Here is a 22974-nt window from a genome sequence, read left to right as displayed (position 1 = left end):
TCCCTTCTCCCCAAAACAGCTCTACATTTATCTAATTAACAAAGAGTCTACTTAATTTTTAAAGAAAAAGAAAAAAACTTTCTGCTACTACAGGTTGAAAATTCCTAAATCTAATTCTTGCTGTAATCTAACACTTAGATATACTGTGGTCCAAGGAGGCTGTAATGTAGTTGTGAATCCTTACTAGAATCCAAAATTCCTGAATCCTGTTCACTAATGTTTTAGCTACTAAAATCAGCTCACTCCTCAATTCCTCAGGAAATCCCCAAATTCAGTTAACAATCCAAATCTATTCCGTCCTTTCATAGTTACTTCTCATTTGTACTCTCATCACCTTGTTTCAGGTCATTATCTCATAACTCCACGATTAGGTAGTACTTCCACCTTCACAATGAGGTGGAGGATCAGTCTATGTTACCTACCTACTATTCCAAACATCAGCAAAAATTATTGCTGTTTCTCTTGAAAATAGATAGCAAAATTGTATCCAGAATACTTTCATTTAAAATTAGGAGTTGTCCCAGGAATCAATTACACTGCTAAGATATTAAATGTATTTAAGCTTTCCACCAAAAAATATGACCGAGGATAAAAACACAGCAATATATTGTTCTTTTTTCATTTAACGAAGCTTTTCCCTGTTTGGAACGAGAAAGGTTCTCTCAGTGGACCAATTTCTATATCAAGAATCCAGTTATCATCAGCATAATTCCCTTCAGTGACAATCAGTAACAACAGATGTATCCTAGAGGCTCCATACACCTAAAAAATGAAAATATGTGTCACTCCAATTACTATTCTCAAAAAAGGAAGGCTATAAGTATCAAGATGAACTATAATAAAACTAGTACTACTAAAGCATTACAATCTGTAAATGACATGTCTGCCCAGAACAAGGTTTGAAAAGACACACAACCAACTACTCCCAGTGCTTACTTCTGGGGAGCGGAATCGAAGGATAAAAGGACAAAAGGAGGAATTTTAATATTTCACTTAAAACACCTAAGTATATTATTTGAAATTATCATGTAAGCTAGTCCTTTCATAATTTCTTAAAATCCAGTAACTTTCCCCTTTTTCCAAAATTTTAAATGAAATAATTCCACGTCAAAATATTGGTTAATCTCTATTCAAGGCAGGAAGACTCACCCTATCTGTCTGCTAATATTCCCTCCTGGAGGAGCTATATTTATTCTTTGAAAATTCAACCTGATGAAAATTTCATTAAATCCCAGGCAGAGATGGCCAACAAGCTTATATATCTGGTTACCTCAGGCTCACCTGGTGCTACTAGGCCTGTCAAGTTTTTCCAGTGGTGTATTCTAAGAGTTTAAGACTTGGTAACAATTCTTGAGCATTTTCGATGACAAATGGATGGATAGAGCTGCGGAATGGTAACGTGACACTCTAATACACTACTAAAAGCACATTCCAGTCAAATTCTTTCCCATTCTAGCTTTAAAAAGCGGGTAAAATATACACACCTGTTGCTGAAATACAAATGACAGCAAGCTCATACTTCTGCTTATTTTTGAGCAATTTTCACTGTCACTTAATGTTCCTAGAGTAAGAACTACTACTCTGTATACTCTGGTGGGTTTTTTTTTCTTTAATGCACATCAAAATTTGCCCTTTCTTCCCACAGCTGTAAAATCTGATTACCCCTAACACCATCTCCACCCCATAATTGAATTTTAATGTCTACCTGCCACTGAGAAGCAAATTATATGCTCCATGGACAGACATTTCAGAATGTTTCACGTGCAATCCACAGTAAGTGGTAGCCTTGCAGGGAAGCACTAAAATTTACCAGCCCACAGCAAGTACCTCACAGTTCACAATCAATATTCATTACTAGCTGCCTGCCTGGAACTCTTTCTGCCTTGATGTCCTCAGTTCCATCAGGAATTAATTTCCTTTGTAACTAGGCCTCGAAAACTAGCTGAGCTGTTTCTGAGAAATATGAACATTATGACCCTGTGGGGATTCAAAGATTAAAAAGGCATGTCAGAAAAATCTCCTATAAAGAAAATTATTACACAGCTACCAGGAAAAGTAAAAATACCCAGAAGTCACAGTATGCAAACACTCAAAAACATCAAAAACAGCTCAAAAACATCAGTCAACTAAACTAAACCTTGTATATTAGAACTATAATAGAATTTGCTATCCCCCTGCAACAAAAGGATTCAAACAGGATAAAGAATCTGAAAGTGCCAAATGTTTATCTAGAAACAACTGAAGATATAAGAAAGGACAAGACTAAGTAGGTATGGCTAGATGAAACCAGGCTAAAAGAGGAAAAATAGGGGAGAAAAAAAAGACTTCAAAAAAATAATATACATATAACTAAAACAGCACTTAAAAAGAACTCAGAATCACACTGTGGAAGAAAACAAAGATCAACAACAGAATTATGAGGATAAGAACAAAGAAATAAAGCACATGTTTTTTGTATTTCTTCAACCACTTCGATCACTGTTAATTACTAAAGAAAAAAGTTTAAAATTTTCTGCTGCTAAAGTATGAAAACAAGATGTATATGCTTCTAAAGCATTTTACACGAACCAAGAAAACATAAAGCTTCCAGAACATTCACTGAACTGAAAGAAAATCATACACCAGTTTCCCAGTAAAAATCATGTTGCTAAATTTCTAACTCAAGCAACAATTATAAAAATGTCACTTCTATGGCATAATCTAATTCTGAAGGTGAAATAAAGTACTGTAGTACTAGCAAAATTATCTGCTCTAACACTACTTCAGAAATAAATATCACGCTAAATAAAGACCATTGCTATGTTAAAACTGAAAGCTAACCTGAAAGATTAAGGAGGCTAACCAACTGAGACAGTCTGGAACAGGCATGGTGAGTGTTGTAAGCATCAGGCTCTAAAAAGCTTAAAATGATCAGGCTCTAAATGCCTTAAATGCTAGGTAGGTTGTGTTTTAACCCCAAAATTTCACTTTAATTACTTCCTTGTGTTGCCACAAAACTGGCCTCTATAACCCAAAACCAGATTGACTCGGAGGCAGAGTTCCGGGAGGATTAGAACTGAACAGCTTTATTGCTTTGCCAGGCAAGGGGGAGTCACAGCAGGCTAGTGCCTTAGAGACTGGGACTCCATCTTGGAGTTGGGGTCTTGAAGTTTCACAGAAAAAAAAAAAAAAAAAAAACGAACAGAAAAGGTGCTAACAATCAGGCCGCTTTACAGGGTACCACTACATTCCCCTTAATCTTGATGTGTCTTTCTGGCATCTGGCAGAGGGTCTGTCCATTCTTCTGAGACCTGGCCCATTACCTTCTTCCTCGAGCATAGCCTCTGGGTTAAAACCATGGTAAAGAGTGTCAGGGAGAAGTTGGGGGGCTGCTTAGCACGAAAGCAGTAAGGGAGAGAAAGCACGCTGCAGGATTTCTTAGAAGGAACCAGCAGACAGTTTCAGCATCAGGGAAGTTAGTTTGTTTCCTACTCCTTCACTTGTTTCTGTTACAAATAGGAAGGGACTAATATTCCCCATATTAGAGATTTCAAATTTCATATCGATTTTACTATAAAACATAGCTAGCTTTCAGATTAAAGAGTAAACCAAAGTGGGGGGAAGGGCAACACAGAGGTTGGGGAAGGAGAGGTACAAACTACTGGGTGTCAGAGAGACTCAAGGATGTACTGTACAACATAGGAAATATAGCCAGTGTTCTGTCTTATCAAAATCTGACCGAGCTTGTATCTTGTGTCAATTATCATGCTGGGTGATTTATTCATGCAATCTCATTCTAACCCCCATCCTGAGAGGTGTGTATTATTCCTAACCAATAAACAAGGAAACAGAGAGTAAAAGACTTGGCAAAAATCAAGACCCTAATCCAATCTCTTAGGCTTCAAAATCGGTAACATAATTTTTTGGTGAAGAGGATACAAAATGGGGGCCCACTGACAATTTTATTTGACCAGCACAGTATTTTCAAAAGTCCAGCTTTCAGTGTTTTCAGTCAAAGAATGTATTGTATTCTCCACTTTAGCAAACAATACTTGCCTAGCTCCTGTGGTAAAGTTTGCAATCCCTGCTTTAATGCATGTCAACAAAAACAATAAACACAAGTGAAGACCTGCTCTCCTTGCCTTTCCAGTCCTAGAAAAGGTGTGGCTTTGCACAGTCGTCGTCCTGGGTACTAGGTGTTGTAATCCTAGTTCAGAGGATATTTGCATAAAATGGAAATTCTGCATTTTATGGAGCATTTTGGAAATCGGTGGGTGCATTTTTGGCTGACACAATAATTAGCAGCGCACTAGTGGCCTTGAGTGGCTGGAACCAGGGATCTTCACCATCTCACAAAGCAGGAAGAGTCCTGCACAAAGAACTGTCCCTCTTCCTACACAACTTTCAAATGGCATTCAAGAAGATGAAAATCTTGGTTTCTAATACACCTTCACATAAATATTTCAGTATATTTTTAAAACAAAAGACATTTAAAACTTTTTATATAATCTTAAATCAGTGGAAATAATACCACTGTCAATCTATTCTGTCATCTGGTCGATTCTCTAAAAACAACATTCTCCTTAATGTAGAATACTTCAGGTGTTATACTGTGCCATAATCTATAAATACCTAAGCCAGGAGACTAATGGTGGTTAGTGAGTGCATGTGCATGTCTGTTTATTATGTGTGTTTGTGAGCGGCACAGAGAGATGCAAATAGATACAGATGCTATTGAGAAGGAAGAATCTGATACACAATACCTATGTGAAACTTTATTTTACTGTTTAAAATTTATTAAAGAATTATACTTCTCATTTTAAAAAAAGATGAAAACTTGTTCTGAGCCTAGAACCTGTTTAAATTATACCACGAAATACCCTTGAATGGTTTTAATGATCATTCAATTTTCCAGGAATGCAATTACTGTGTAAAGTGAGGCTAGACTGTATTTTGTTTTATTTGGAACTTTACTAAAAGTTCACCTTTTCAGAAAATCACATTATTGACAGCAAAGCCACTTGTGGGATCTGTGTCACCACTACAGCACAGCTGCATCAGTCTGCATTTGTAGCTGTCACATCTTTAGTTTTCTACACATGGATATAAAGAGCAGACTACTTCACTGTCTCCCTGTGTAGCCATGCCTGAGCATTTACAGACTGAACTAAGTATTTTATTGTAAGTTGTTTTATTTTCTCCTTTATATTACTTTAAGAGCATTATATATATATTTTTCTTAATAATGGGTATTAGCATGCTGCACGAGGTTCTGGGTTCAATCCCCAGTACCTCCATTAAAAATAAATAAATAAACCTAATTACCTGCCCCCCCAAAATTTTTCCTTCCAAAAAAAAAACCAGAACACAAAAATAAATAAAATGCACATTTTATGATATGATATAGTCATTGTGTGTCAGTAAAACTACTCTTGAAATAATCTGGCCCTTCTCACTAGAACTTTTCCTCTTCACTTTCCTACAAACTACCAGGACTACAGTTAACCTATTAAAGGTAAAAATTTCATCAGTTCCAGGTCCTGTAATGCAAATACATGCCACTTAACAATATAGCAGTTTATAAAGCACTTTTCCATACATTATCATTTAATCTCATTAAAACTCTACAGATTAAGTATTATACTAATTTTAAAAACAGAAACCACAGGAACTAAAATGGAAATAGAATTCTGGGCTACTGCCAAATGCAGTGCTCTTCTCATTCAACTGCATTGCCCTAAGAAACAACTTTTTTAACACAGTATTTACAATTTGCACTTACAATGGTGACAGACTGTCAGTTTACTTATCTAGCACTACTGTCTCCAACTGAGTTTAGGCACCAGATTTAAACTGTATGAATTTTCTAGTTTCCTAAGTTATTTTTAATACCTCTTAAAACTGCCTTAAATATATTTCAAATATGTGTAAGTACAGATATGATTAATGCTTTATGTTACTTAATATCATTCATGCTAGAGCTGATTACACTGTTTAATTCTAATTCTTATTATTCTTATAGCCACCTCACCTCCCCAAGTCCACACCAAAAGGACAGAAGGCAAACCTCTTATACTGAATTACTGATACACAGTTCTACACTTCTGATCAAAGGATCTCATAATAAAGCTCATGAAACCATGATTTTTTTCTTAGTACCGAAATTAAACTATAAAGAAATCACATCCCTAGTCTGCAGAGCTAACATCCACTTTCTGTGACCCTCTAAATCGGATGGTTATAATTAAGCAAGTTGAAATTATTCTGAACTCACTAGTAAGAAAAGGGTGTGGTCAGTTACTTCTTCCAGCCAAGAGTGCAAGTATATTCCAAGACCCTAAGCAAAAGAACTGAAAAAAAAAAAAAAAAAACAACAACAACAACAACAACAAATTCTTGAACCAACAGCCCCAGAAATTTCTTTTAATATTTTAGGTAAGGAAAGAAAAGTGGAATTGCTTAAAAACAAACAAGCAAAACCACCCTAAGGCCCTCTGCTCACATCCTTCCTGAAAACAGCTTTAATTTTTAAAGTATAAATGAAAAACTTACCCTGTCAAATATAAGGTAGCAGAATTAAACATAACACAGAAATGTGATGTAACCAGAATAAAACAATACCACCCTAAACTATATTTCTTCATACAGTTTGCAATGTAACATGATTTTGCTCATATTAAATCCACTTTTTAAAAAAAAAATTTTTTTGCTGTTTTTTTAGGGGTGGAGGGATGGGGAATTAGGTTTATTTACTACTTACTTTCAGAGGAAGGAGAAGGGATTGAACCTAGGACCTTGTGCATGCTGAGCATGCACTCTACTATTTGAGTTATACCTACTCTCCCCAAAAGATTTCTTTTAATATACAAAAACTCACCAAATTACAAGACTCTGCTGTTTAAGTTCTAAATGGAAGGCCAAAATAGCAAAAAAGGCATTCTTCTAGGATCGCTAGAATTAGCAAATAAAAATTCTTCGTTATTTATCTGAAATTCAAATATAACTGGGCCTCCTGCATTTTATCTGGCAACCCTACATTCCTTGAGCTAATTAAAGTGAGCTCCCATCTCCTCCAAAGTATTAAACACCAGCTCTACTCATAAAGGACAGGCTGGGGCTTCTGGCACAGCAGTATCTTGACTGATTAAGTCTTAAGAGCTAGTCTGGAAGTGCTCATTTGCTGATGATAAGCCTTTCTTAACAGCTGAAATTTACCATATAAAAGAAAAATCTAATTTCTAAGAGTCAAAGGCTGAACTTTTATTAGGTTCCATCCAGTTTATAGTGAATGAATTCTTATGAAGCTTAGGCTTCTGTGTGTTAAAAAGACATTTAAAAAATTTCACTGCAGGTTTCTGATAACTAAGCAAAAAGAAGTCGTTTATGAAGGTTATAATAAACAATTCTATTTTAAATACTACAGGCAGGTCCTAAAAGCTACTTAAATGGATTCCAAAGTTAATCTTACCATTTTTCTTGAATTCATAATCATAAAGCCTCAGAGTTGGAAACAAACTAATTTCTGACCCTTAAAAACTTCTGGAAGCCCATCTCATTTCATACTCATTTCCGTGAAGGTTTTTCCACCTCCTGTGCTCCTAAGCAAGTACCAGATATCACAGAAAGAGATACTCCCTTTTGTTTTATGAGATTCCTCTCAACCAGCTCTTTGCCCTACTTACAATGGCTCTGACAATGAGGGAGTGCAAGTAACTATTCTTCTGCGAGTTTCATTTAAATCATCTTCTTAACACTTAATCTCTGCTTTTCTTCCCTGTGCTCTAGGCCACTGCTCTTTGATGCAGCCGGTCCATCTCTGGAGACTGCCCAATTCCCACACTTCATTTACACTGCTACCCGGAAGGTATTAATAGACAATCACACCCCTCTAGTGCTCTCTTTTCCTAAATTCAGCTCTTTCGAGGCTTTCTCCTAAGTCTTATGCCACCATCAATGTAGAACTGTCTGCATCTTTTCCTAAATGTGGTTGGAAAGTGTTCGTAATTATTTGGAGTTCAATCCTAGTAAGAAAATACTAACACTGTTAGTAGTAATTTTGATATGTGATCACTGTGCTATCTGTTGAAGGGTAATTCAACGGCAGTTCACTGCAAGTTACCTGCAGCCTCTTTATACTTGTTTCCCAGGTACCAGCTTCCGGGTTTGTCGTAAGGCCATTTATTTCATCTTCCTTGATGAATTATTTGAGATTCAGCATTAATAATTAATTTCAATGCTGGAGTTGCTTTGCTATTTTTTTTCCAGTTGCTCCACAATGGTTTCCAACCTGCTAAAACTGAATAGCTGAAAAATCCTAAACTAAATTTAACATCCCTTCAATCAAAAAATCCTAAATTAAACATATTCATTCAATCTATAGATTGAAAAGTATTTCACAGTTGTCAACACGGCCAGGTCATCTTGCCTTTTTTCCCCTCCAAGAAGCAATGTCTAAAAATGAGAAAATAAACTTAGATCTTACACATGAAAGGCAGATGATTCTTCAGTGATGGTTCTGCTTCCCCTCTCCCTCTCTTCCCTTGGCCAGTGTTCAAGTCATTCTGTACTCACCAGAAATGTGCCTCAGACAACCGCATCAGAGTAAGTATTCAGCTCAGAATAAACAGTAGTACTCCCAGTCCTGTACTCAACCAATAACTTAAAGGTAGGGCTAGGGAATAAGGAACATAAGCTCTAATTTAAAAGAAAGGACAACTAAACATTCTGGAAAACTTGTGCTTTGTTTATGATATTCAAATTATTGTAGCTTCCCCTTTTGCCCAAGTTCAACTGGGGGAAAACAGTATTATATACGTAGTGGGTAATGTATTAATTCAACAATGCTATATTTTCCTTACTAATGATAACTAGTTAATAGTACATGTTGCTATTACTGGTAAATGCCTCATAAAAATCCTTACTGTGTTTACAAAAATCATCAGAATGCTCCAAACTACATGGTATATACAAAATAAAACAAAACTACTTCATACTTGAAAATGCTGCTTTTCAAATGTAAGTCTCATAGCCTGTTAATGAATTATGAAATCAATTTAGAAGGTCACAGTGGTTTTCTTTAAACACATCACAGAGTAAGGATGGGTACTGTTTCACAAAATGTTACATATTTCTGCATGTACTGAGTCACAAATAAAATCTATTTCTCTAACTGGGTCTCAAACAAAAGTTTGAAAGCCTTTGGCTAAAGAGCTTTTATATCTTTAAAGTCACTTCAACATGATTACATGCAAACAAAATTATTTCTATTTGACTTATATAAGCTAATCCCTAACTACATTTCAGCAACTAGGAAATTTTAGTTTCTAATGTTAATTTTTCAGGTTTTTCAGTTAATAAGCAGCAAGGATGTGGCTGATAACTGTTGAAAACTAGATGATGACTATATGGGATTTATTACATTATTTACTTTTTAATGTTTGAAATTCTGACAACAATGTAGAAGAAAAAAAAAGGTAAAAGACCTACCCAACAGAAAGAAGTATAATGAATAAATTTATAAATTGAGACTTCTGACATTGTTTCTAAGGAATATCAATCTACGAACTTCCTCAGATACAATTCAGGCAAACTTGGGTTGCCCTGTTTAACTATAATGGGCAAGTTTAAAGGTCTTAAAAAAATGCATAAAGAAAAGTTAATACATAAATACAAAACAAACCTCCTCAAAGGATAACACAAAAATATAATTAGTTTCATGTGCTTCACTGCCTCTTCAACAGTCAACTACTTTTCAACCAACAGAGAACACAAAATACCTACCTAGCAGTGATTTTCATTTCTTAATTGTTTAATTCACATTGGCAATTTTCCCAGCAAGTTTAATACGTGATCTCTATAACAGACACCATTCTGCCTTCCTTGAAACATGAACAAGTGTTGTCTGAAGTAGGTTTACAGGCAATTGGATTTCAGGACAGTGCATGCTGCAAAGTCAATTTTCTTTAATTCCAAGAGTAAGTTTCTAAAAACTTATTAAAACAGAAAATATTCTCTCTCTAGGCCTTTTAATCATTAGAAGCAGTTCCTAAACTATAAGGTCAATAGGACTGTGTAATTTTAGAAACAGAAGGGAATTTAGACATCTAGTCTAGTAGTTTACAAACACTACCAGGAAGAAAAGAATTAATAACATAACAACTAAATATGCAAACCTACTCTCACCTTTTTAAAAAATGTATCTTACTACATATGGAACATTTTGCCTTGTTAGAATTCTATCAGAAAAGACTTGACATTTTGTCTTGTATTTTATGTTCAATCAGTTTTAGAATGTGAATATACATTTGGGTACGATTAAAACTATTGGTAAAATCTGGAACTTAATGTTCTCTAATAATTGAACCTTATATAATATATAGAACCCTGACACTTTCAGAGTGATTTAAAATCATCTCATTTATATTTCATTGTTTAGTCAATTTGAAACAATACTTGGGTATAACAATGATAAAAATCAAGACAAAGTAATGAGAAGCAAAGCATATCCAAACGGACATACTTCTAGAAAATACCATAAAGTACCCCATAAGGTTCCAGTAAATCAGATTATTTGGAAAGAAGGCTAGTCTTAAAATATTCCATAATTGTCTTTAGAAATGCAAAAGGGTACCATTCAGTACTTTTTAGTACAAGAATCTTAACACAAGATGTTTCCATCAAAGCTGACCACAGCTTTAATGTAAAGAGATAAGTTTTTTTTTATTTGAAACACAACAAAAGCAAGAAACAAAAAACCAGTAGACGTCTGAAGAACATTAAATATGTCTCCCACTAACTTACTGTCTGCAAGTAAGTGTAGACACTTAGGGGAATTCTTTACATATTCAATAAACCCTATTTCCACACAGACCAATTAAAACTTCTCAGTGATTAGGAAAAAATAACCTCAAGTTAATTAAGTTTGATTAATAAATATCCATCTTTGGATATAAACAACGGCAAACAACAACAAAAAAGTCAGGCTTACTTTCAATTTTAGATAACACAATAAATAAGTTACAAATCTTGAACAAATTCTTGAGTCAAATAAACTCTTGAAAAACATACATTTTACTTATATATTCAGTTTTTTAAATTTAAACATCAATACCACTGGAATAATGTTTTTACATAGAATCACCACAGTATTTTACTTTAAATTAAGTGAGATGTTTACTTATATATATAAACCTATAAAATGTAACAGTTTATATTCAACTGGTTTTACTGGAGAGGTTTCCTGCCTTCGCAAAGCTAATCCTTACCAACTAAAATTAGGAATTCTGGGGAAAAAAATCCACAAAAATCTCACAATTTAAAAATGCATTATCTAAGGTGCTTAAGATTAAGCTCCGTATCATCAGTGGCATCTTAAAAAATTCGTGTAAAATAACAGTGTTTTGTTTAAAGAGGCACACTGAAAGCAAGACCACCTGTTCCCAGGGGAGAGTTTTCCATCATCACATATTTCAATTTTGAGATATGGGTTTACTTTAGAGGTCCCTGGTGTATTTATTCTTTCTGACAGATTCTGCTTTTCCAGATAGTTCTCAAAGAAAGAGTCACTCCTCATTCCTGCATTCTGTTTTCTCCTTGTACTACTGTAAGCCTTCCGTCTTGTCTTTTCTCTCAGAACTTCTCCCCCTACTTCTGATCCTGTCCACGCTGTGCTCATTGCAAACCATAAATCAAATAGACTGCATCAGAATTTTTTTCACAGAATTCACTTCTTTCAAAATTTCTTTGTATAACTTTATTCAAATTTTTATTGAACATCTCCTGTGTGATATCCAAAACAGTCATTCATTGTTTTCCTACATACTTCATTTGTATAGATTTTAGCACCTTGCCTCCTTCCAAAACTGTCTTGTAAAAACACCTTTACATAAATCTAGCAAAACTTCAGATTTTAAATGTGAAACATCTTTGAAAAAGTAGCTCAAACTAAATAAATGAAAAACAAATTTGACATAGCACTTTTTTAGCCATATATGGTCATCTCTGCAGGTCCAGTTAAGTACTTACTTTTATTTAAAAAAAATAAAAACAAAGACAATACAATGACATTCTGTCTTTTATTAATTTCTAAAGGTATATAGCAGAAGAGAAAATATTTCACATCAAAATTGTATTAGAGAAAAATGAAGGGATTCCTTCAAGACAAAATAGTCTAATTTTTCATGAGGATTTGTATAAACTCACACAAAGACCTGTAATGAACTTTAATCTTAATTTACAGCAAATGTTTGGACTGTGGGGCACATTTATATTTAAAGGCCTTTATTTCCTTTTAATGTTTTAAACCTTAGTATATTAACAGGTTAAGTTCTGTTATGTCTGGCAAAACAAAAACCCACCTGCATCTCTAATTTGAGCTACGAACCTTGAAAAACAAAGACTGAGAGCCCACAGACAGGTCCTGATACTGTAACATGGGCTTTCCGCTCCAGTCCCCTGACCAATTTCTCATGCCTGGGTGCTCCATTACATCAGTAGTGACACTGCTGTCAGTTGCCTGAGAGTCTGGAGGCTTATGATCTCCTTAGGAAATGCCTTATTCAAGGCAAATTATTTCTTCTGGTCATTTAAAATCTTATTTGGATTAATTACATTAGGATTTGTTGCCTGACACTTGGCATGTCATTTGTGCCACAGCTGCTGTAGATAACATCTGTCTTTCATTGCTCATTTTACTTCACCCAAAGAGGAGATGCACATACACATCTGAAAACATACTCAGGGAGAGAAAATTGCCAAACCACTGAAACAAACAGTGCTCGACAGAAAAGAAAAAGATTCATGAATTATCTAATGCAAACACTGGCATTGTTACAAAGCACAATGTTCACAACTATCTAGTATCACCCAAGTGAAATGGTTTCTTAAAATCTAGCTCATTAATAAAATTCATTAGACTCTTTATTTTCTCCCACGAAACAGTGTTAATTATCCAATTTTACATTTTCAGTATGACTATTTTATACTTTTACACTTCACTCTACATCCATTCATCAGCTAACATCTCCAACGCTTCACTGCGTGCCAGGCACTACATTCTGTTTTTCTTATTCACAACAGTGGGATTCTATGAAAAGGTGAGACCTAGCCTATATGAAAAGATATTTAGTTCACTGAAAGAAAAAGCAAGCCATGAAATCTCCCAGACAGTGAAATGGAAATTTGAACTTCCTCACCAGAATCTGCAATTGCAGAGACAGCACAGCTGGTCAGGTCTCTTTAAAAGTTACATAAGCAAAAGCAAAAATCTGTGTGGGGCCTTCCAATGGCCTACTTAACTTTATTCAAGACAACAGTGAGCAGCATCAACAACTAAATGTTCAATATATCATAAAGAAAAACAAGTAATTAATTAATGCAATTTTTAAAGAACAGTAATAGCAACTAACATTTACTAAAACAAGCAAACATTTAATACACATAGTATTGTTATGCTACATGTGGAAATGTAACATATGTTACATATAGTAACAAGCGTTACATATAGTAAAAACTTACTCCCTGCTGAGACTCACTATTATGCCAGGCAGAAATCTAAGTGCTTTATGGCCACTATCTCATTGAATTCTCACATAATCCCTAGAGGATTAGTATTATTATAAACCCCATTTTATAGACGATAAAACTGAGACATGGAAGTATTAAGCATCTTACTCAAGGTCACTCAGCTAACAAGAGCTGGGACTCAAACCCAGGTCTATCAGGAGCCAAAGTTTGTGCTCTTGATCATCATACTGCTTGGTTACACTCATTCAATTTTAATTTTAGTCTAAAGCTTTTCAAAGTCTTACCAGGAAGGTTACTTTTTGGGACAAGTTCCTTCCTTTAAAATGAACTACACTTTTCTTGATATATACAAAAATCAACACCTTAAATAAGGATTTTACCTGAAAGTATGGTCCTACAAGTCTAAATATTTGGGTAGAAAACAAAACCTGTCTGAATGAAAACCTTATATCTCTATGGTAATGGGTCACAGCTGGAAGAGACCTTAATGGTCATAGTCCAAATTCTTCTTTTTAAGAATAATGAAACAGACATCTTTTGAAAAATATCTATACTCAATCTAAACTACCACATACCCAATCCAGAAACACTTGGGAGTTTTTTTTAAAGTTCATCACTTTTAAATAAAAAATCTAGCCTTTCAACATCATACGGTGTATGTATCCATTTCTGAAACACTGTAAGAAAATACAAATTCCACGACATGAGATCAGACTACTGTCAGGCTATTACCACTTGAAAGCTTGAATCTTGTGCTACAGAAAGCTATAAAATGGCACCCTCCCCTACATGGACTCAAACTCAAAAAATAGCCATTTCTTCCTCAAATTAAATTTACATTCATTTGGGTCAACTACAGGCTCAGCTTCACTTCACCACTCATGTCATGTGACTGAATTCAAGCTCATTTCAAGGAAAAGGCTGCACTATACTGTATTTAGAACACATCACTGAGAACAGCCAGGTGAGTCTTTGTAGGCTTATCCAAAAACCCTGCTTTAGTTGCTAAGAAACTACAATTTCACCATATTATAAATCATCGAAAGAAGCTATGCCAGCACAGAGATTAAACATGTTAAGATCAAAAATCTCTCACCTATTGTGCCAAAAGAAACCTTGCTATTTCCACAAATCAAATAGCTGAAATTAGTATTAGGCTTCTGTAAGTCATATTGTTAATAGACTAAAAGCTGGTAAGACAAATTAGACACACTCTACCTTGCTTTCCACAATGGCCTCATGCTTTGAAGGAAAACAGGAAAAATACCCAATACAGTTCCCACATTCAATGCCAGAGACCGAAAAATGTTTCCTTCCTGAACCCTGCAGTGATAATTCAAGGCCATGAAGTATACGTAAGATTTAAGATTTAATTAGTACAATTTGGTACAAAAAACACTAATATTTAACTGATGATGCTTTTTCAATCTTTACTGATGTATTTTCACTGTAATCTTCAGCATTTTAAGTCTAGATTTTCCTTAGAATGCTTAGCTCCATTGGCTCTATCAATAATTTTTTTGAATGAAAGTTATTCAAATTCCTGCTGTTCCAACAAGAGCAATTTTAAACTGTTCTAGCATAACAGCAAAGAAACACTGAATTAGCAAAAAGAAGTTATAGTTCACTCTCCAGTATTCTTATGTATGAGTCCACCTTCATAAATTTTTTCCTGTAAAAATATTTTTTAAACATCTTAAAGGCTGTTTCTACAAGAGCAGAGACAGGTTCACAATACTTCTAATCTTATCTCTGAAAAATCAATTCAGGAGCTGAACTGTAACGCACATCTCCATCAATCAGAATCGTTTTTTGTCTAGATCCCTCACCACTAATGATTCCCCGCCATTTCTCCACCTTCTCTAAAGAGCTTCAGTTCAAAACCCAATTCTCTCCTTTCCACTGTACCCTGCACACGTCCCAGGACTACTTTTATGTTCCTCAGAAATAACGTCTCTTCTGTCTTGAAACTTTTGGATCTTAAAAACCCATTTCCCCATCTCCCTCTCTCCAATGACTGCCTTCAATCCCACCACTGCAGTTCCAGCCTCTGTGTCCCAGCCTTCCCAAAGGCCCAACCAGCACCACACAGCGCTTGCCACAATTCGGATCCTCCCTTCCCTCATCTATCCTCCGCACTGCAAACCAGCACTACACCACCGGCTTCCTGCATTTTACTCCCTTCCCTTATTTTGTCTTCCCCCACCCCCATCTCTCTAGCCAGGCACCCTTTCTTCTCTAATTAGATCTCCCTAGCTCAGTTTCAACCCTTCCTCCCAATTCTCTGCTCGTTTTTCCTCTCCTCATTTAGAAACTCCCTTTTGCTCCCCCAACCACTACCCTAGAATGCCCAGCACTTCACCCTCCTTAGCAAGCCCAGCCCGCGTCCCTCGCCTTGTCGCGAGCCACTGCCGCTCCTCCTTTCGGATCCCCTACTGCAGTCAACCTACTACCTTAGCTCTCCACCCACCTTCCCTCCACCTCCGCAGCCCAGGCTCGCCGCTTCCTCGCCGCTCCTCAGGGCTCTAGTACTCCGCTCAGTGTTCCTCAGGACTCCCTGCCCCCACCGTCTCCCTTGTTTTTTAAGGATGTCACCAGCCTTCCGAAGCCCCAGGAGGATCCAGGACGACCCCAGCGCCCGGGACCCCCGTTCTCCCGGGAAGTCTGACACCACTCCCGTCACCTTAAACACAAATGCCTGTCTTGTGCGCCTTCTTTAAACGCTGCGCCCCCTCTTCGTCCGCCCCCGCTACTCCAGCTCCTCACGTCGGCTTCGTCGGTGTCCCCTCCCCGACTCGGAGCGCCGAGCCCCATGATGGGAAGCCGCTAAGTCAGCAACACCTCAGGCTCTTCTCGGACGCCCCCATCTCTCGGACAGGCGCCTCCGGTTCTCACACCCGCGCCTCTTCCAACTCGCCAGCGGCATCTGCTCCTCGCGGGGCCGCAGCCCCGCACATCCCGACCGGCCCCCTCCCCGGGCTCCGCCGCCTCCTTGGTCCCGGACGGCCCCCTCCGGCCGCCGGCGTCCCCCGGCCCCCGCCCGGCCCGCCCCCGGCGCCCTGCTTACCGTTCTGAGCGGCGCCTGGTCCTGGGAGGAGGGAGCCAGAGACCAGCAGCAGCGAGAAGGCCAGGGCGCTAGGGAGCGACGAGCCCGACATCCTCCCTGCAGAAGACCGAACAGCTAGAGGGCCGGGGCCGGAGCCGGGGCCGGGGGAGGGAGGGGAGGGAGGGAGGGGGCGGGCGAGCGTGCGAGGGAGAGAGCGAGGGAGGCAGCCGCGGCTCGGCTCCGTCCTTCTCCGTCCTCCTCCTACCGCCGCAGCGCCCAAACCTCGCGAGACCTTCGCTCTGGGCCGTGGGCGGCTGAGGAGGGACGGCGTCAAGGCTCGCGAGAAGAGGCGGCCTCAACTGATCCTCCCACCCCTTGGGCTCCGCGTCCCCGCCCCTGCAGAGGCTGATTGGCCTAGTGCGAGTTAGGTCACGTGCCAAGGGCGCTTCTGGCCACGTGACGGGGCGAGGCGGGGCTCCTCTCGCTGTCCTGGCCCCAGGGAACCGAGAAGTGTGCGTTCAGCTTATCCCTCTGCGAAGAGGGAGCGCCCATAAGTAAGAGGAAGCCTTGGGAACGTAGTACATTTCCTCCGCCCATCCTGCCTTTCATTTGTTGGAGCCCTTGGCTGCAGAATGTGATGCACCACTGCCGCTAAGCTTTCCTCTCTTTGTTCCCTATCAAAGCCCTGCTATTTTCTTCCCTCTGGACTTTGACCTTAGATCCCCTTGCTGGCATCTGGCTTCAATCTCGATTTGAACCTACTGTTTTAACCTTCCGAGCTAAACGGTACTCTCCCCGCTCCTTGTATTGCCTCGTGCTTACTGCCTCTGCATTTTCTCCTTCTGCGTGAAATGTCCTCCTTTTCCTCGCCCTTCTCTTCCCACCTCCCCCGTTTTGGCCTTATTTTAGCTACGGAGGATCTCAGGGCTTGAAGTTCAACTAGCCTTAATTGCTAGACAGTTCAGACGCTAAGTTCTACAAGGAGGTCATGAAGAATCTTCAGAAGCATTTTCATGCATCATCGAACACTTACTGAGTACCTGCTGTGTGCCAGGTTTTCACATCAGCTCTGAGACCTAGATGAAAAGATGGTCCCCAGTCTCACAGAGTTCGCAACCTGGTCTCTCAGAGGAGCGAGAAAGAGGACAAATGACTGCAAAGCAAAGTGGCCCACAGGAAAGGAGCCAGCCAAGTGCTCTGGCAATGGGGTTACTACTGTTCATGCAAGTTTGGGAAGTACTCGTTTTAAGGGTATTTTTGGTACTACCTTCAGGCCATCAATCCTTAGTTGGCAGAGGAGTTTCTGTGGCTTTGCTCATCCCTGACTCAGGGCAGATGTCTTGGGGAGTGTCTGTGGAGTGAAACTGAGAGGAGCCAATTAAACAGTCCTGGTGACCTGACTGAATCCAAAGGGAGAACGTAGAGAACCTGGAAGAAGGAGCACTCAGCATGACCCTCACACTCTCAAGCCAAAGTGGTCTCAAGCTTTCAGCATGAACTGGACGGCTAAGCTTTTTAGCAAGTCTACAACTATGGCATGCTGTTGACTGAAATTGTTACTGACCAGGGTTCTTGGACTCCTTAATCAACAAATTAAAAAAAGGCCAGGTAAGAAATTCAGGCAAGGCTTTATTGGGACTTGTGCTTCAGCACAAGGGAGAGAAAACAAGTAACGAGTTCCCTCACTTGCCCCCTAATAGGGGGCAGGCTAGTTCCTTAAATGGGGTGAGGGTAGGGGAAGATTCGTGGGTCTGGCCGAGAGGAGTAGCTTAGGTGGTCTGCCCTGCCCCTTGGTGGTGCTGTGTTCAGTAGCTTAGGTGGTCTGCCCTGCCCCTTGGTGGTGCTGTGTGCAGGGATCAGGCCTGCTTTTGCTCCTGACACCTCAGAAGTGGCAGTTGGGTTTTTGGTCTTTTTGTACCTTGTTGTTCAAAATTTGCCCCAACTGTGCATATATGCTGTTATTTTTAGTCCCTTATAATTTCTTTGTATTCTTTTTCTTGAGGATAGATAGAAGGTCTGCAGCAGAGGGTCCCAGGTTTCAGCCTGTCTCAAAATGAAACTGTATCCTTCAAGACCTTAGGTGTGTGAGTGACAAGAAGGTCATCATGTATCTTCAGACAAAGGCCATTCTGCAGACAGCTCTGTATGGAGGGCCATGGGGCTGCCTGCAATGGGACCAAGATTTTCAGCTGATGGATGCTTTGGTCAGATGCAGTCATCCTGTCTCATCATAACCATAATCAAAATCCCCATTTGGAACCCTCCTACACTGTTGGTGGGAATGTAGTTTGGTGCAGCCATTATGGAAAACACTATGGAGATTCCTTAAAAAACAAAAAATAGACTTACCGTATGGTCTAGCAATCCCACTCCTGGGCACATATCCAGAGGAAACTCTACTTTGAAAAGATACATGAACCCCAATGTTCATAACAGCACTATTTACAAAAGCCAAGACATGGAAGCGACCTAAATGTCTATCAACAGACGATTGGATAAAGAAGTTGTAGTATATATTTACAATGGAATACTACTCAGCCATAGAAAAGACTGAAATAACGTGATTTGCAGCAACATGGATGGACCTGGAGATTGTCATACTAACTGAAATGATCCAGAAACAAAGAAGAACAGCATATGGTATCACTTATATGAGGAATCGAAAAAATGACACAAATGAACTTATTTACAAAACAGGAACAGACTCATAGACACAGAAAACAAACTTATGATTACCAGTGGGGAAGGGGATGGGGAGGGATAAATTGGGATTTCAGGATTTGTGGATACTAACTACTATATGTAAGATAGAATAACAAGGTCCTACTGTATAGCACAGGGAATTACATTCAATATCTTGTGATAGCCTATAATGAAAAAGAATATGAAAAGGAATGTATATATGTATGTATAACTGAATCATTATGCTATACACCAGAAGTTAACACAACATTGTAAACCGACTATACTTCAATTTTTAAAAAATCCACATTCAATTAGGGTTCCTTACATCAAGGAATCCTTACAAAATGATTATGCTCATTTAGTGGGTAGGGAAACTAAGATCAAAGAGTCATAAATTACCCAGGATCTGAAAGTTTTTGGTGGTCATTAATACCAAAGCATCTGGTTTGCCTCCTTCTAGGCTTACAGCAGGAGTGCATTTCCTTGTGCCCTGGAAGTTGGGAGTGGCATGTGACTTGCTTCCGTCAGACAGTGAAATGTGAGAAGCGACATCCATCAAGCAGAAGCATTTGTTTTCAGTTGCAGACTCTAGCATACTCTTTCCCCTGGCATGGTGATCAGTGATCCCGATGGTAGCAACATGTGTCAAAATGAAGTTTATGTCAGCCTAGATCCCTAAATTAGAACAATTAGCCCAGGCCTTCCTGCCAACCCATGTACAGCAGGTAGAGTCTGTCGACACTGCCGAAATTCAGAAGTGTTTTCTCCTGCATAATCTGGACTATTCGGATTAGGGAAAAGATGGCGTTCAAGTCCACCCACCACTACCACTGCCATCAACTAGCTGTGTGGCCTTGGGCAAGTGACCTGTCTCTCTGGACCCTATTTATCTGTCAAATGGTGCTAATATAGTACACACTTACCTCATAAGGTTATAAGAGCAATAAATGAGAAATTTATGTACAATGTTTACACAGTTTCTGGGTCAGGTAAACACTCAAATGTTGATGATAATGGTAATAAGTACTATTGTAGCTGCCACCACTACAATTTCTACTCCAGTCCTGTGCTCTTCCCACTGTGCCATGTTTCTTATGAAAAGTGATTCCAAAAGATAATTTTTAAGTATAGTGTTAGCATCAACTCTCAAAACCTGCAGTTATGAAGAATCCTTGGGAAAAATACATGATAACTAAAACCTCCAGTAACTCAGTAACTTCTTTAAAGGAACTGAAGAATTTAAATTTGTTTTCTTTTTTAAGATTTACATAAACTTAAAAATCTTTGCCACTGCAGGAAGACAACTGAGCTCCTTGTAATATCTCATAAGAGCCCTTAGGGGTCCTCAGTGCTCAGGCTGAGACATTTTCCTGGCCTCCGAGGACTGCTTGGAAGTCTTGCTTTCCAGTGTTACCAGTGCCTCCCAGAGGCAAGACGTGTAATAAACCATTCCCAATTGAAAGTCTTCCCTGGATTGGTTGGTTGGTGGGTTGGTGTTGGCTGGTTTTGGTGTGGTTCATCCAGCCTTTGGAAGGATGTCAGTGAAAATGATAATAGTGTTAGTAGAGTTGATGTTGAACTTCCTAATGGTTTCCCCACTCCCTCCTATGCAAAGATCTGCGCTCCTCTGAGGCTCTTTCCATTTGGCTATACCACCTTGCCCTTCTTGATCAAGGTCATCTTCTGACCCACCAAAGAAATTTGTTTCCCTGCTCCTTCCAACTCCTGGAACCATGCCTGAACTTTACAAGTGAGTTCTGCATCCATGTTGCTGACCTCTTCAATACCCTGGTTTCAGTCCTTTGGTCTTGCCTCCTCAACTGAGCCATCCCTCTGAGGTTACACCCTCAACATTTTAATCACCCAAAAAGGCTCCATCTTTGAACTATGAAACATAATACCTCGCTTTCCATTGATCCTCCTATTCTTTTACACACACACACACACACACACACACACACACACACACAATGGAATACTATTCAGCCAAAAAAAGGAATAAAACAATGCCACTTGCAGCAACATGGATGGACCCAAAGATTGTCATACTAAGTGAAATAATCCAGAAAGAGAAAGAAAAACAGCATATTGTATCACTTATATGAGGAATCAAAAAAGTGACACAAATGAACTTATTTACAAAACAGAGACTCGCAGACAGAAAACAAACTTATGATTACCAGGGGAAAAAGAATGGGGAGGCATAAACCAAGGTTTCAAGATTTGCAGATACTAACTACTATATATATAAAAGGTAACAAGGTCCTACTGTATAGCAGTAAGACAGGGAACTATATTCAATATCCTGTGAAAGCCTACATTGAAAAAGAATATGAAAAGGAATATGTATATATATGTAACTGAATCACTTTGCTGTATACCAAAAACTAACACAACATTGTAAATCAACTATACTTCAATTAAACTAAATAAGTAAGTAAATTGTAATCAAGGAGAAAAAAAGATCCCTAGCTACCAGGTAATAAAGACAAATAGAGTTGAACCCAAGTCCTTTGAACTCCAAAGGGAAAATGCTAAGTGTGGCTGTCATCATCTTGAGGAAGACAGACTCCTAAGATAGCTCTTTTCAGACATCAGGAGTCTAAGATGAAGATGAAGCAGCCTCCCCGGGCAAGGTCTGCTGAGGGTGGTGTAAGGTTGACTTAGCTCCTGGCCAGGAGTTGGGGTGCTCATCATTTCTTCAGAAAGCATGTTGGGTACCATCTCCACTGTGATGGCCCGTGCAGGGATAGGACAAGGCAACTCAACAGCCAAGTCAGACTCTCCCTGGTGTTACAGCAGGCTTTTAGGGGCTAATACATAACCCCCTTTTAGTCTCTGCTCAAATATGGAAACAACTGGGACAGACATAAAATATATGTGCACATAAAATCCCTGGGGCTATATAGTATTTTATATATATCTCCAGCTCCCAGCTTCAGAGATTTTGACTTAATTGTCCTGGGGTTGGGCCAAGCATGTGTAGCAGTGTAATGCACTCTAATGTGCAGTAATGCACTGCTTCTCAAACTTTGATGCACATTAGGTCACTTGGGAACTTTAAAAAAAATCTCCCAATCCCTAGACCGCACTGATTAAATCAAAATATCTGGAGGGGGTGACCCAAGCATCAGTGTATTTTTAAGACTCCCCAGGCAATTACAACATGCAGCTAAAATTAAGAAGAGGTGCTCAAATGCAACTTGAAAAAAAACTTTTGAGTATGCAGTAGAATGACAAAGAAGGCTGTTAAAACACAGATTTCTGGGTCGGTATTGGAGGCCATAGCTGGCATATTAAATTAAGAAATGCAGATTATGACCTGTAAATGAGGAGACACAAGCCACCCACACAGGGAGTGGCAGGCAGCTCCCTCAGCATCCGAGCTCCCACTTGGAGGAAGTGAAAACCCCACGGTAGCTCTGATTGTAGACACAGCTTTAATACACTCACACAAAAGAAGTAAAGTCACAAGATTTATTACTTACGAATTCCAGAAACGAGGGATGATGAGCCAGGGAAAGGGCAGTCCTCCTCTTCCCAGGTCATGAGGGAGCAGGTGCTGGAAAGCAGGACAGCCAGCACCTGTTACTTATAAGGCGGTTGGGGTGGAGGTTACTAACGCTTCTCAGGCTCAGCTCTAAGCGGTTATTTTTAAAAGTGTCTGGGGAAAAGCAAAGTGGGAAAGTGGCAGGCATCCTAAACTCAAGTCCTTGTCTAAATGTGCAGACTCTGGGTGT

The 22974-nt window shown here is 39.0% G+C and overlaps 1 protein-coding gene across 2 annotated transcripts in view; it reads right to left on the bottom strand.

The window, feature by feature from the left end:
- NPTN (neuroplastin) overlaps window positions 1-16788 on the bottom strand; it is a 65008-nt gene extending 48220 nt beyond the window's left edge. Inside the window, exon 1 of one of the 2 annotated variants that reach the window (XR_010378327.1) lies at window positions 16571-16788. Coding sequence is in view for 1 of the 2 variants with exons in the window: in XM_064480718.1 (XP_064336788.1) it covers window positions 16571-16661 (91 nt within the window). In the remaining variant the exon portion in view is untranslated. The remainder of the gene's footprint in view (window positions 1-16570) is intronic. The other variant, XM_064480718.1, reaches the window with a different exon arrangement.
- Between the last annotated feature and the right edge of the window lie 6186 nt (window positions 16789-22974).

Source organism: Camelus dromedarius, chromosome 29 (genome assembly GCF_036321535.1).
Source record: "Camelus dromedarius isolate mCamDro1 chromosome 29, mCamDro1.pat, whole genome shotgun sequence".
In the NCBI taxonomy this organism is placed as follows: domain Eukaryota; kingdom Metazoa; phylum Chordata; class Mammalia; order Artiodactyla; family Camelidae; genus Camelus; species Camelus dromedarius.
The sequence above is the reverse complement of the archived record's forward strand: the minus strand, read 5'-3'. Positions and strand labels throughout refer to the sequence as shown.